This window comes from Lucilia sericata, unplaced genomic scaffold, assembly GCF_015586225.1.
Source record: "Lucilia sericata isolate MDLA Ls3-8-SP2 unplaced genomic scaffold, ASM1558622v1 Contig000041F_arrow, whole genome shotgun sequence".
Lineage (NCBI taxonomy): Eukaryota > Metazoa > Arthropoda > Insecta > Diptera > Calliphoridae > Lucilia > Lucilia sericata.
In genome coordinates, this window is record NW_023994079.1 from 655245 (window position 1) to 672110 (window position 16866).

Consider the following 16866-nt stretch of genomic DNA (forward strand, 5'->3'; position numbering starts at 1 on the left):
AAGGAAAAATCGGACTCTCTCATACTTGAAATTCACATATACCCCCATTAAATGGCAGGATCCAAGGGTAATATTTATACCTAAACCAGGGAAACCTAGCTATTCGACACCTAAGTCTTATCGACCGATAAGTCTTACGTCATTCCTACTTAGAACCTTGGAACGGATAGTCGATAATATGATTAAAAGCTGTATACCCGACAAAGACCTAAAAGCAGCATGTTTATGTAAAGGGACGATCGGTGGAAACCGCTTTAAACGAAGTTGTCCACTACATAGGTGCATCCTTTGATAACAAACTATATAACTAACTGGATCAACCACATGCTAAGGAACAGATGGATAAGTTGGGAGATGTACGATATAACTATCAGGAAAAAAGTATTTCGCGGTATACCACAGGGTGGCATTTTGTCACCTTTACTGTGGCTTACCACGATTAATAGCCTCTTAAGGACCCTAACCGAGAAAGGATTTAGACCTGTCTGCTATGCAGACGATGTCGTAATACTTTTAAAGGGAAAAGATCCAAATTACTTGTGTAGAAGAGCTCAGGAGGCTCTGAATACGGCCTTGAGCTGGGCTCAACCGAGAGGCCTCAATGTTAACCCGACAAAAACGGAAATCTGTCTTTTCACAAAAAAGGCAAAAATTTCTACGTATAATGAACCTGGGCAAGAAGATACCAATGACAGACAAAGTTAAGTACTTAGGTGTAATCCTCGACCGGAAATTAAAATGGAGACACCACATAGAGGATAGGATCAACAAGGCACATCGGTGCTGGGCGATATGAAGTCGAACTATAGGCATGAAATGGGGTCTTAGTCCTACTATGACAAATTGGCTTTATAAAAGTGTAATTAGACCAATTCTATCTTATGCTTCAATACTCTGGTGGACTGCTTTAGACAAAAAGTGCAATATCAAACAACTATTACAGGGAGTTCAGCGTACATGCTGCTTGAGTATACTACTACATGTGTACTACTTCAACCCAGGCTCTGGAAACGTTGCTAGATATTCCACCCATTGAAACATATTTAAGATATGAGGCGGCGCTTACAGCCGAACGTCTCTTTACTTTAGGCGAACTGGCCAAAAGCGGTTATAGGACACGTCATCAATGTATACTGGACACATTGGAAGGTTATACACAATCATCGTACGTGCCTGATCGTATACCAGACACAGAATATGTCGGAAACTTTGAAACGCTGATCCCAGATAGAATGTCTTGGTCAAGCGGAACATTAGACCAAATACCAGTAGGAGTCCGTTCTATATTGAAGGCTCAGAAACAGAAATATACCACCGTTTACCAAATCATAACACAAGCTTCCAGGCAGAAGTACGAGCAATAACGGAATGCGTAAATTGGATTAGAATAAATATGGCGCACACAGCGCGACAGCCAGAAGGCAATTAGGGCGATATCAGGCGATAGAACTAAATCTAAGACCGTATTGGATTGTAAGAAAGCTTTAACTGAATACTCTCCCAGAGGTAAGGTTCACATTATATAAGTACCAGCCCACTCGGGAGTAGTCGGTAACGAAAGGGCGAATGTAATAGCTTTAAAGGGAAGGGAGCTCGAGGCACTTAACCTGACAAACGCAAAACCATTCGACGCAACAAAAGCTGAACTAAAAATATGGGTGAGAAAATCCCATAAGGCCTCTTGGAATAATGAAACAGTGGATAAAACCAAGAAGATCCTATGGGGTGACCCTGATGAGAGCAAGACGAAAAATCTCCTCAAAATGAGCAAGTCTAAAGTTAGTATGATGGTACGTATTCTGAGTGGACACACAGGATTACGAGCACATCTATGCAAAATTGGAAATGCGGATTCAGACGTATGTAGAGCATGTGGAGAGGACAGTGAAACTCTGGAGCACTTTCTTTGCCACTGCCAGGCATTCGTCGAAGTTAGATCCAAGTATCTTGGAAGTGACGTTATTCCGGAAATAACATTCCTAACACTGATTGGAAGATTCTTAGGAATTGCGTTCAGGAAACTGAGTTTATGAACACTGAAAAATAATTCATTTGGTTTTTTTTAAGTGATAAGGAGCGCACAACAGGCCCGATAGTGGCTTAGGTGTATTTCTTAGGATTTAATGTAGTACACATCCTCCTATCAACCTACCTACATACCTAAGATAATGTGCACAACAAGAAGTGCTCTTTAAGGCTTCAAAATGACATGTGAATAAACAACAACTTATTTCTAAGTAAGGAGGCTAACAAAGTTTAAATACAGTTAGCGGTTTACTCGTTGAATTAATAATAGTTTTCCAATTAGAGGAAAAATACTGCAAATAATCGATTTGTACTTAAACATTGCCGGCCCCCTTGCAACACTTAAGGTGTTGTAACTAAATAAATGACATTGGGTCATTATGGACCCGTTTGAGCCTTGATGAGACTCTGGTTAAGCCATTAAGAGACTCTGGTTGAGCCATGATGAGACTCCGGTTGAATCACTAAGGACTCTTGCTGAATTAAAAATAATTTAGGAAAAGGTTAGTAAAGTAAATTTATATATAGTGATCATTTAGGAATTCGAAACAACAAGTCTGCCTATTGACCGATAAACCATACATGATACGAACATCAGCAATACAAAGCGATCAATAGTAAAATTACCTAAATATTCTTCTTTCCGTCTTTTACGATTCTATTAATACAGCGTTAGGGATAGACGTAAATCTCGAATTATCTACATATATTTAAATATTACCTCATAAAAGGCCTTGTCGTAGAAATAAAAAAATAATGCTTTACAAACTATTTTAATTAGTTGTGGTTCTATTTACAGATTGATAAACTTATTAGTTCCTAGATCATTTGGGTTCGTTACGTTTCCATGTTGGAATGTATCTATTTTTAGTTGGTCTATATCTTTCCTTCGTAGGAGATGAATTAATACTATTTACAGGACCGGTTTATACCCAACCAAATACGGTTTTTTGAGCCAATAATGATCCGAGTACGTTTTGCCTAATTCCAGGTAAAATACGCTGGGAGTATACATCAGCTCCCAATAATATTTCCACGGGTCTGCTCCCGAAAGGATTCGAATCGACCAAATGAAGATTTGGCATTTTGTCGGCACTAACCGAAACCGAAGGCAGATTTCCCGAAACAGATGCCGAAGTGTTAAATAAAAATAATGAATCAGTACTAGAACCTATTATCAAATTACAAGTCTTCGTCGAAATGGCCGAAAATTCCTCATTTACGCCTGAAAACTTCGCTGTTTCGAAAATGGTAGGAAGCTTTAATCTTTTAGTACATTCTGAAGCAGGGTCAATTAAGGCCTTAACTTGATATCTACAACCATTGAGTATCAAGTCGACTGTTGCTGTACCCAAAAGAACAGAATGATTCCTACGAGTATGGAATATTTGTCGTTCAGTCATGGTGCCTGTCGTAGTAGGTCTTCCAGCTGTTGTAACTGACAAAATGAGTCGTTGGTCATTAGGAGTATTATTAGCGGGACGTAAAACCACACTAGAATTTTCATCTAATGAATTAGTCAAATTATCCAAATGAATTGAATGGTTTTGACTGGTTTGAAATACTTGTCGTTCAACTATAGCATCTGACGTAGTCGGCCTTTCTACCAATGCAGTTGACAAGTTAGTAGGTCGTTGGTCATTAGGAATGGGATTGTATGGTCGCAAAACCAAAGAAGAGTTGTCATCTAATGAGTCAGGAAGTGCATTTCTAGAGTTTTGCGAAGCTGAAGAATCCCGATGTAGTGAAGTATGGTGCGCTTATTACAAATAGAACAAATATATTCACTTAAACAATCATTAACTTCATGTGAGTTAGCTAGACAATATATGCAACAATGAAATTTTTTAACCGTTCTCTCTCAGGAATAGGCATTCTATCAAACTGACGGCAAAAACGAAGTAAATGACCCGATAATGAAAAATAAAAACGATAATTGAATCCCAATTTTGAGTGGGAATCTCATATATCGACATAGCGGTTAAAAATCCATTGTAACCTTTCTGTAATTATCACCAAACCAAGCAAGGATTTTCGTATGTATCATTTAAACTTTTCCACGCTATATCAAACCCAGCATTAGTCAACGGGTACTTAGATACAATTTCTCTCTCTTCGTTATCTGTTCTTTTCACTAAATAACATAATCGCTCGATATTACTAAGCCGACTGTTATTAATATATAAAGCAGTAAAAAGATCCCTAAATGTAGGCCATAAGAGATAATCGCGGCTGAAGATGTCCGTATAACATGGCGGAAGTGGTAGATTATGACTTACATTATCAAATTTTGAATCATTGTTTGGATGAGGGGAATTTATAGGCCTAGTCTTTGCTTCCAATTCATCAATCTTAATTTTATCGACTTTGAACATCGCGCATAAACATTTAGGGTACTCTGGAATTTACTCTCAGCCACTTGAATATCTTCTGGCTCAGCGTCTTCACTTATTCAACACTTATCGAAAGTAATTTTCACTTTTTCCCAACACATCTTCAATTCACTTTCTAAAACTTCGAAGTAGTACACGTGATGTTCTTCCTCGCGTATATTATTAAAGTTTGCCTCAAATTTTATAACGCGTCTGAAGCACGAGTGAAGCGTTCGAGGGCTGTCAAAGGCATTTTTTAGATAAAACACTATAAAAATAGAAAGCAGAGTTCAAAATTCAAAAAAAAAAAACTAATTTGTATTATAACTTTCCCAACAAACTATTTAAAAGTCAAATCGACCGACCGTAGGGTAACTAACAATAAATTAGTAAAAGGAAGAAGAAGAATTTTATCTTTCGCAACACAATTACTAATATTAAATTAGGTGTTCAAACACTTGCATTAAATGCATACACTAATTATTTTAATCACTATTTATTTCACTCAAAAATTAACACCAAAATAATTTTCTTTAAATAGTGAAAGTTAACTTTTATTAATTTGTATAAAAATAAAAGCAAATTTTAATTATGGATGTCCGTCCATGAACAAACGCAGCCTTGTACTGTATAAAATATAATCGCACGCAACACAGTGGTATAGGAAAAAAAAAGAGGGAAATAATTCGGTAACTTCTAAACGGTTAATCCGATTTTAATGAAATTTGGTATGCACAAAGAGGAGGTGTTGTCGAGTTTAGGTTTTGAATTTGGACCTTATAGGCCAACCAGGGGCCCGGCGGGGGGTCCTCAAATTAGGACACCTCGGCTATGTTAAATTTTTAAAACGATCCTATTTCTTCATTTGAGTTCCGATTTAAAAAAAATTTCGTATATAGAATCTCCTCATCGAGCACTATAAAAAATGTCGTCATAGCAGTAAATTATCTCTTATAGTTTAGGAGATATTCGCATTTGAAAATTAAAATTTTAAAATTTTTACCGTTCTTACTTTAGTTTTTTGATAATAGCGGGTCCAAATATTCCCGATTTTCGCCATTTCTTTTTTTATTCGCTTAACAACAAGTTTATATATCAAGCAGTGAAAGAATTATGTAAAAATCATGACTGAGTCCAAAGTTATAGGCATTTTAATTTAAAAAATTAAAAAAAGGCGATTTTTTGCCATTTTTTGGGAAAAAAGTATCTTTTTCTTTTTAAGTTATCTAAAAAGTTTCTAAGAAGATGTATATAGAATTTATACTTTTTGAAAAGCTGACTTTACATAAAATACGATAAATGAAACAAAACCTAAAAATTTTTGATACCGAGGGGACCAGGTCCATCCAAAAAACCCTATTTTTTTATAGAAAATTCAATTTTGAGCATAAATTCTCAAATCGCATAGTCGATATCAAATTATAGTGACCTGTTTTATATGACCCAATATGTTCTTAATCATTTTGTAACGGGTTTCGATAACCCCGCCCCTGGTATGGATATAATAAGCAAAAAAACAAAAAATCCCATTTTTGGGATTTTTTAAAACTTTTTTGGGAATTCCGGGATTTCTAATAAGAAAATTCGAACTTTTTATTTAATTTTAGATTTTGAGTAAAAAAATCTACCTAACTGTAAAATTTCATCAAAAAATATTCATAAATAAAATTTTTATTGCAATTTGAAAAATTTGTATCTTCGCAAAAACTGAATAAAAAACATTTTTTAATTTTTTTTAAAAAAGTATTCCGCGAATTTTTTAATTTTCAAAAATTATATACAGTTTTGAAAAATAGACAAAATTACCTTTCCATTGATATATAACATGCCTACCTAATGTTTTTTAAGTGACAAATTAATTAGGGAAAACTCAACATCTTTTAGAAAATTTACCTAGCACTATTATTTTCATCCATAACGTTAACTCTTAAATTTGTTACATATATTAAAAAATTTTCAGGTATTATTTTTTAAACTGTAATGATTTTTACCCCTATAGGTCACTTTAATAGGTAGCTTATTAAAGTGACCTATTGAGGAAAAATTCATTACATAAAAAATAATTTAATTTAAGTACCTGTAATTAATATATAAGACAGGTTTATATCTGTTTGTAATTATTTGTAATTTTCTAACCATGGCGATCGTACTAAAAAAAAATGATTTGTGCTCCATTTTATTTGAACACTCTTCAGCTCCTTTTCAAGATAAAGTGAACTTCTTATTGAAATATATTGAAACTGCACATAAAAATAAAGTGGATAAAACTGATATATGTAAAATTGAAAATTTTATAAAATCAGTTGATATAAAACTGAAGAGTGTTCGGTATTCCATTGCTAAATTTCGATCGAAATTTTCTGATTGGCTGGATGAAATCTAAGAGGAAAAGGTTATCAACTTCACTAGAAACCTTATCTAACGAAGAAGTTTCGGACACTTTTAAAGCAATGTTAAGAAAAGAAAAACAGCCTTTGGATGCCATAAAAATTGCAAATATTCTTCCAACCGCATCACCAAGACGACTGAAAAGAATTGTAAAGAGTATACCCACACCATCATCTGATACAACGTTCACTGAGGAAGAAGCTATTGCGCTTATGTTGCAGCTGGGATTAAGTCGTGATAACTACATAACGTTAAGAAAGGCGCTATCTGAAAAAGGAGTGGATGTTTTACCATCATATGACAAAATAAATGAAAAGAAGAAAAGCATTATACCACCTCCTATTGAAATAACTGATCGGAAGGCTGTTATTGGACTCGGCGCTCTACTCGAAAATACTGCTTTAAGGATTGCTTCTGACTTTTCTTCAGACCAACTAAAAAAAATAAATTCTTGTGATCTTCAACTCATTTGTAAGTGGGGATGTGATGGATTATCAGCACTCTTGGAATATAAACAAATCAACACAAGTGAATCATCTTCCGAGTATAAAAGTGTATTTATGGCATCGCTAGTTCCATTAAGAATTCGAAAGTATGCTGACAGCGATTCTCCATCAACCAGTTTCGATGATATTTGGAAGAATTCGACTCCAGGATCCAAAGCTTTTTGTAGGCCAATAAGCTTTGAGTATATAAAGGAATCCAAAACAACAACGCAAGATTTGATAAATCGTATTGAAGCAGAAATTAAAAACTTGGAACCTATAACAATCGAAATAGAAAATTATTCGTTTAACATGTCCTATGATTTAAAACTTACAATGATTGATGGGAAAGTTGGAAATGCCATTACAGGAACATCATCTACTTGGTACTGCTACATATGTGGTGATAAAAAATCAGAATTTTCGAATATTTCCAAGCAAAGATCAATAAATGAGGAAACATTACAATTTGGAATATCCCCCCTACATGCTCGCATACGATTTCTGGAACATTTTCTACATTTAGCATATGATTTAAAGTACAGAAGCATACCGGAAAATGCAAACAAAAGTGCAAATAACAATAAGGAGTTAATGGAAATGAGAGCCAGTGAGAAACGAAGAATTCAAGAGGAATTTAAAAAGCGGATGGGATTAAATATTGATAAACCACTCACAGGATATGGAAGCACAAACGATGGTAATACCGCTAGACGTTTTTTTAAACATTTTGAAACTACTTCCGAAATAACCGGAATTAGTATGGATTTACTGCAAAAGGTCAATATTATTCTAATGGCGATAAATAGCAAGCATAAAGTGAACGCAACAAAATTTGGAGAGTATTCTACAAAAGTTTCTAAATTACTTTTGGAATTATATCCCTGGAAAGAAATGACACCTACAGTTCACAAGATATTATGTCATGGAAAGGTCATCATAGAACATAATATTCTGCCTTTAGGAGAGCTTACAGAAGAACCCCAAGAATCGAGGAATAGAGTCTTTAAGCATATTCATCAGTTTAGCTCAAGGAAATGTTCTAGGCAGTCTCAAAATGAAGATATTTTTAATAATCTGATTCTATCTTCTGATCCTGTTTTATCTACTATAAGGAAACGTTGGATTTGCTACAAAACGTTAGCATTTGAAAATATTCATGAATTTAAAGATTTACTTTATCTTTTAGATATGGACTACTGTGATACCGATTATTTTACAAAATTATATTAATTTATAAAAAAAAAAATAAATAAAGACTATTTTTATATAAAATAAATACTTGTTAATTTTTTTTAGGGATAAAGAATAAAAGATTAATCGTAAAAAGTGGCTGTAAAAATTCATAAAAATTTAGGTAGTAAAACATGCCTAACAAATGTATGGATGAAAATAATAGTACTAGGTAAATTCTCTAAAAGATGTTGAGTTTTCCCTAATTAATTTGTCACTTAAAAAACATTAGGTAGGCATGTTATATATCAATGGAAAGGTAATTTTGTCTATTTTTCAAAACTGTATATAATTTTTGAAAATTAAAAAATTCGCGGAATACTTTTTTAAAAAAAATTAAAAAATGTTTTTTATTCAGTTTTTGCGAAGATACAAATTTTTCAAATTGCAATAAAAATTTTATTTATGAATATTTTTTGATGAAATTTTACAGTTAGGTAGATTTTTTTACTCAAAATCCAAAATTAAATAAAAATTTCGAATTTTCTTATTAGAAATCCCGGAATTCCCAAAAAAGTTTTAAAAAATCCCAAAAATGGGATTTTTTGGTTTTTTGCCTATTATATCCATACCAGGTGCGGGGTTATCGAAACCCGTTACAAAATGATTAAGAACATATTGGGTCATATAAAACAGGTCACTATAATTTGATATCGACTATGCGATTTGAGAATTTATGCTCAAAATTGAATTTTCTATAAAAAAATAGGGTTTTTTGGATGGACCTGGTCCCCTCGGTATCAAAAATTTTTAGGTTTTGTTTCATTTATCGTATTTTATGTAAAGTCAGCTTTTCAAAAAGTATAAATTCTATATACATCTTCTTAGAAACTTTTTAGATAACTTAAAAAGAAAAAGATACTTTTTTCCCAAAAAAATGGCAAAAAATCGCCTTTTTTTAATTTTTTAAATTAAAATGCCTATAACTTTGGACTCAGTCATGATTTTTACATAATTCTTTCACTGCTTGATATATAAACTTGTTGTTAAGCGAATAAAAAAAGAAATGGCGAAAATCGGGAATATTTGGACCCGCTATTATCAAAAAACTAAAGTAAGAACGGTAAAAATTTTAAAATTTTAATTTTCAAATGCGAATATCTCCTAAACTATAAGAGATAATTTACTGACGACATTTTTTATAGTGCTCGATGAGGAGATTCTATATACGAAATTTTTTTTAAATCGGAACTCAAATGAAGAAATAGGATCGTTTTAAAAATTTAACATAGCCGAGGTGTCCTAATTTGAGGACCCCCCGCCGGGCCCCTGGTTGGCCTATAAGGTCCAAATTCAAAACCTAAACTCGACAACACCTCCTCTTTGTGCATACCAAATTTCATTAAAATCGGATTAACCGTTTAGAAGTTACCGAATTATTTCCCTCTTTTTTCTTTCCTATACCACTGTGCGCAATGATGGAAGGATTAAAATTATTGGCAGTAAAAATAAATTCCATTTTTTGACAATACACACTTGTTGTTTTTTCTTTATAAAACACACATACACGTACATACATACATATGTATGTATGTTAATGTACTTTTTCCTTTTGACACAATCACTTTAATATCAATTTACTAACCTTATTTAAATTAAGGCTTAAAAAAATCTCCTACAATAGGGAGCTTGGAGTTGGAGTATGTCCTTCTTCGTGTTTTATTCTCGGTTCGAAAAGAGCGTGTAATTATTCGGTTCGAAGCGACCTATGTTTCGGCGTTAATCCGATATGGTTCAGTGTAAATGCACAAAAAGAATAAAACACAAAAGATAATTAATTTTATAAAAGGAGAAGAATTTGCCTTCCTTTATTAGATAATTTACCTTAAGATAGTGTGCACAACAAGAAGTGCTCTTTAAGGCTTCAAAATGACATGTGAATAAACAACTACTTATTTCTAAGTATGGAGGCTAACAAAGTTTAAATACAGTTAGAGCGGTTTACTCGTTGAATTAATAATAGTCTTCCATCAAAGATGTAAACTAAAGTAGTAAATCATCAGGATTTACACTTAGAGGAAAATACCGCAAATAATCGATTTGTACTTAAACAAGAACCATTATCAAAATTCTAACTCTGAGTGCTATTACGCAAACATCAACATTGAGGGGAAACCAGTAAAATTCGAAGTCGATTCAGATTCCGGCTTTACGTTTCTTCCTAGGAAACAATTCAGTGAATTGAACATATATAAGGTAATTACCACTACAAACGTAATTTTCCGATCATACAAGCAAAATACCTTTGTGACAAATGCCAAAGTACGTTTCAACATAGAATTAAATGGTATGTCAATCTTGGACGATGTATATATCGTTCCGGATACATGTGCAGCGTTAGTGGGTAGATCATGGATTCGACGTCTCAATATCAACTTGACTGAACTGGACAATTTGGATCCAAGTGAGAATTCGATGGACATTTTTTATAATCAAAACGACATCGAAGAGAGGAACCTATTGTATGATTGTCTTTTGGCAGAATTCAACCGTATAATAGATCAAATTTTGGCGATGTTATCATACATGGCAAGTATATTGAGGAGTGAAATCAAATCTGAAATTTTGGTTACAACAACAAAGGAAGTACGATTTACATTGGAATAGCTCAAAATACAAGTTTTTTAAGAACAGAATAAAAGTTTTTGGCCACACCATTAAACACAATAGAATAAAAAAATCTGCTTCGAAAATTGATGCAATTGTACAGATGCCAAAAACGATTGATGACGTCAGGTGTTTTTTGGGGTTGGTCACATACTATTCGAGATTTATTTTGAATGTATCCACAACTACAACTCCATTGCAGAAATTATTGCATAAAAATACAAAGTTTAAATGGTCAAATGTCGTGAAGCGTTTAACAAATTGAAAAAGGAAATCGCGAGCGATCGAGTACTAATGCCATATGATCCCGAGTTGCCACTTCAGCTGGCGTGTGATGCTAGTCCAACTGGAATAGCTGTTGTTCTTTCCCATTTAGTGGATGGAGAAGACAGGCCAATTGCATTTGCCTCGCGATCGCTTACAATCGTATAACAAAATTATTCGCAGTTGGATAGAGAGGCTTTGGCTATTTATTACGCTGTTCAGCACTTCCACGAGACAATTTAATCTTATTACGGATAACCCACCATTGATGGATATTTCATCAGAACTACAAACTACCACAAATGACGTCAGCAAGTTTACAAAGGAATGCAGCATTAAGCGGTTACAATTACAAAATTATTCATAAGAAAAGTGTGGAGAACGTCAGTGCAGATTGCTTTTCAAGAACACCAGTAACTCAGAATGAGCACTTTGTGAACTCAATTATGCAATTTTTCTCTTAACCAAATTTATTCGAAAAGGTTAAGTTTCGGAAAAATTCGAGAAAAGACACAAAATGATGAAAAACTTTCTAAAATACTGTATGAATTGTGCCATACGGTAGACTCTGAGTTCACCATTGATGGAAATATTTTATTTAAAGGTCAACGCATAATTTGGGAAAAGGCACAAAATGATGAAAAACTTTCTAAAATACTGTATGAATTGCGCCATACGGCGGCGGTAGACTCTGAGTTCACCATTAAGGGAAATATTTTATTTAAAGGTCAACTCATAATGATATCATCCTCCTTACAAGATACAGTTTTAAAAGAGCTTTACCACACCCACATCAAGGCCACAATGATGAAACAATTGGCCAGACGTTGCGTGTATTAAATGGGAATCCTTAAAGATATCGAAAAATATGTACGAGCTTGTCCAGATTGCGCCTCTATCAAGAATAACCCAGTGAAAGCTCCACTTCTCCCGTGGGAAGAGCTAGACAACAACTGGGAACGTATACATATTGATGATGCCAGGCCCAATCAAGTTCACTACTTCTTAATGGTAGTAGATGCTAAATCCAAATGGAGAGAGGTGGGCATATGTACAGCAGCACCAATATCACCTTCAACAATCGAAATTCTTTTCAACTTTTTTTTAAAGTAATACATTTTCATCGTTTTGTCAGGATTGCGGTATTTCCAGAAGTTAATATCTCGTGGACACCCAGCCACAACTGGCCTAGCTGAAAGGAACATACAAACCCTCAAAAAATAAGTTAGCAGCTATGTTCAACGAGTCATCGTCCATGCAGAAGAAAATAAGAGATATTCTTTTAAAATATAGAACTACACCATTGAAGAACGGTAGAAAACCTTCAGAATTGTTCTTAGGTCGACAAATTCGAAGCCGTTTGGATATTTTGAAACCTCCAAAAATACAAGGTAATCAAAAAGATCACATTCCATCAAGACAATTAAGAGTGAGAGAAAGTGTTCAAGCTCGGTATTACATTCCCAACAAATAGTTATGGAAGCTGGGTACAATAGTTAAGAAAATGGGCCGTCTACAATATATAGTTAAATTGGACGATGGAAACGTATTCAAGAGGCACATAGACCAATTACTGTCAACCAATATTCAAGCTGAAACTGCAACTAATGCCCACTCCTCGACAGAACAACTGATGATCCAACATGCGTCAATCTGCAACCCTAATCTTAATAATAGTTCCGAAGATGGTCCAGTGACATGCCAACATCAACATTCGCCAGGTGCATGCGATCATGCTATCCATATTCCACATGAGGATGCGATGATGCTATCCATATCCCACATGTTCCCGTTCAAACATGACAAACAGACCTTACGATACAATATATTGATAAACAATTGTAAAATTTGATATTTGAAAAGTATTTAAAATACTACTAATAAATAAATAAAAAAAAATTACGTCTAGGACTAGATTATTCTATGGCTTCATATTAAGAGTGGGAGAATTATTATATCACTATATACATCTGTGATATATGAAGAGTTGCCAACATCATACGTTTGTACATACGTACATGCAGGTGCATGTACGAATTTAACAGCTTTCATAGTTATTCATTCTCTTGTAATTATTACTCGTGTTAATACTACTTTTGTCCACTTTTAATAAATATTAAATACCCAGCAAAAAATAATTGATGTCATACTTTACAAACGACATCTTAATCACATCTAAAAATGCGATTACATATTTTTCGCTTTTATAAACCAAATATTTCCTTACAAATAAAAACCTCCAATAACACGCTAATGTAAAATTCATAGGTTTTTCACCAAAATTGGAAGTACCTCAAGTATGTTATTTGTGGTGAAAATTCTACTTCTTTTTCCTCACTGTTTTTGCTGGGTATGTATGTATATAATATAATTTATGAACTAATATACAGCCTTTCAATTATCATCATCCACCGGTTACCATTATTAATAGGCATTGCCAACTCAGAATTGTATATAAAATATACAATTTATAATAATTACAACTTACCAAACTATGCCTTGTGCCCCGGAGCCGATCGGTCTTAAATTTTGATAACGGTTTAAGATGGTGAAATTAGTATCACCTACCTCAACGGTATATAAATTAAGTCGAGAACTCATGTTTAGATATTGTAACCATCAAAATTATTCTACCATTACGAACCTAAAAAGAAAAAAGTTACTACATTAAATGTTACTAAAAAAAATAAAATATTAGCAGTTTTTACAATGGTGTTATTTTTTATTTATTCATTTAATTGCAGAATCCTAGCCAAAGGCCATAATCGGCTACAATAATACTATTCTTCTAGACAACATTAAATCTATATGCAATAACATTAATAATAACACTGTGTGACACTCAAAAACACTCATTACGCGATGCTTTTTATAGACCTATATGGATATGAGTAGATCATTTTACCATTTTTTACCCTCCACCACCATCAGTGGTGATAGAGGGTATATATAAGTTTGTCATTCCGTGTGTAATACCAAGAAATATTCATCTGAGACCCAACAAAGTACACATATTCCGGTCCTTACAAATTCTGAGTCAATTTAACCATATCCGTCTGTCTGTCTGCCTAAAACACGCTCACGTTAAAACTAAGCAAAAGAAATAAACCAAATTCACCAAAAATATTCATTGTTATCCTAAACAGTTTAGTATTGAAAATCAGCAATAGTACGAATGCTCTTTATTACGAATGTCCAATAATACGAATGGCAAAATTTTTGCATTGTCTACTCTATATTACGAATAAAGTCACAATTTTTCTGTTCGATAGTACGAATGACGCATTTTTATAGGAATTTTGGTTTTATTTACGTATGAATGAAGTTTTTATGTTTTTATTTTATTATTTCGGTATCATTTACCTTTAGCTCAGTAATTTTGAAGTTTTTTTGTATATATTTCAAGTGTTTTTGTATTTTTAAAAATCCTATACACACAATTAACTGCATGTATATTTACAAATTAACAATTATTTAGTGTTATTAATTTATTTTATTGGAATTTTGATGGCCCAAGAGAAGAAATTAAATTGGATGATAACGCCAATGAGGAAAGTATTTTATTAGTTCCCAACAATGACTCTGCTGAGAACAATATTGAAGCCTCAAAAGCGATGTTATTGAAAAGGCCGTAGGAATCATTTTACAAAGTAATTAACATCAATGTTAGATGATGGATTTTTTAATAAGTAAAATGTTATTTATATATGTATGAACTGTTAATTTTGAAAGTAGTATGACTCCATATTCCAAACAATGGGTTTAAAGATTACTATATGTGATCCTTTAACTATTCCAAGTTTTTAAGAGAAAATTATAAATTAGAGAATTGTTTTTGAAAGTGGTATATTCCATTCAAGTTTCTAATAAAAGTTTTATGTAATCTGAACATGTTTAATACATTTAGAACAGATATGTACATGCAAATTGTCTTTTGCACACATATTTTTAAAAACATTAAAATTTAAAACCTTCTATATTTCATTTCAACCATTGGACTCACCATACTTTCAAAATTAGCAATTCATATACATACAATATGTATGTCCCTTTTATGCTGTTTATGTACAACAAATTTATTTAAAATAATACACATTTGTCATATTTTGTTTCGTTATGTAATTTTCCATGAAAAATGAAACAAAAATAAATAAAATGCAATATTTTATGTGTATTATGTGAATTTAAACATACAAAATGTGTTGTTCAATAATGCGAATTTTTCGGTACTACGAAAAGGCCTGACACTATATAATTCGTACTAGTGAACGTCCACTGAATGTTAAAAATCATAACAATCGATCCAAAATTTCCCATAGCCCCCATACAAAGGTACATATTTCCGGAAATGGATTTATCGTTAATAACTTCCTCAAATATATCGGTATCAAGTAGGGATGCCATTCGGGACTGATCCCGAATACCGGGATTTTTAAATATTTCTAAATCCCGAAAAATATAGATACATTTTTAAAAAATCTTAATAAATTGCCGACAAAAATAACATTTTCTATTTCATATTACAATATGAATACACTTAATATGTGTTTACTAATGCAGAAAGCTTTCCCATAAGTATTTTGTGAAATTTTTGGAAAACAAATTAATTCAAAGTACTAAAAATAATACAGTGCTTTCTAGATACAGCGGTACAAGGGTATACTCGGTCAATTTTTCAATATCAATTCATAAAATTTCCATCCCAGGTACTGAATAGTAGAATAAAAACCTACTTATGAAGACCCATGCGTCTTGCATGGTTTCCAAATTTACAATTTGTTGAAACCTACAATTTAGGTAGTATGTTTTATGAGGATCCATACGAGGCTACAGCACATTAGCAATTGAGCAAGTGTACTCATGTGACCAACCGTCTTGAGCTGAATATCGGATATATGGTTTTTAATGGCCGTAAACACTACAGAACTGGTCTATATCAAGTATAGCCATCGTAGTTCCAGCTTTTGCCGAGGTATCAGCAATATTATTTCCAGTCATATCCCTTGTCCTCTTACCCAAATAAGGGAATTATCATCTCGCCATCTTATTAACAGGTTAACTGCGAGTTTAATATACTCGTATCTCGACAAAAAACTTCACAACCAAGTTTTATACTAGCCTTGAAGACCCTGTTGAATTTCGGGCCTCTTTTGACCCTAGCCCCCATACAAAGCCCCCTTCAAAAAATGACTTTAATGTTCACAATTCGCTTAAAAAGACTAGTGCCACAGTAAAATTCAGCATAAATACATTTTATGTAACCGTAAATTCATCAAAATTTTATGAGGATCGGCTCATATAGGGGCTTCGGGAAAACCCCCCATATAAAGCATATTTCAAAAAATTAGTTTTTTAACCATAAATTGCATAAATATATCGGAGGCGAGGTACAAATCAACTCAAATGCTTTATTATGAAAACTAAATCATAATTTATTACTTGTTATTTATAGGTATCCTTAGTATCTATGCCTATTTATTGCCCTCTTTATT

General features: G+C 33.1%; 1 protein-coding gene across 1 annotated transcript in view; it reads right to left on the reverse strand.

Annotated features, from left to right (window-relative positions):
• LOC119613959 (stress-activated protein kinase JNK) overlaps positions 1-16866 on the reverse strand; it is a 335264-nt gene that overhangs the window by 271858 nt on the left and 46540 nt on the right. The window contains exon 2 of the mRNA XM_037970038.1: positions 13863-14018. Within this exon, the coding sequence (XP_037825966.1) occupies positions 13863-13975 (113 nt within the window). The 5' untranslated portion in view covers positions 13976-14018. The remainder of the gene's footprint in view (positions 1-13862; positions 14019-16866) is intronic.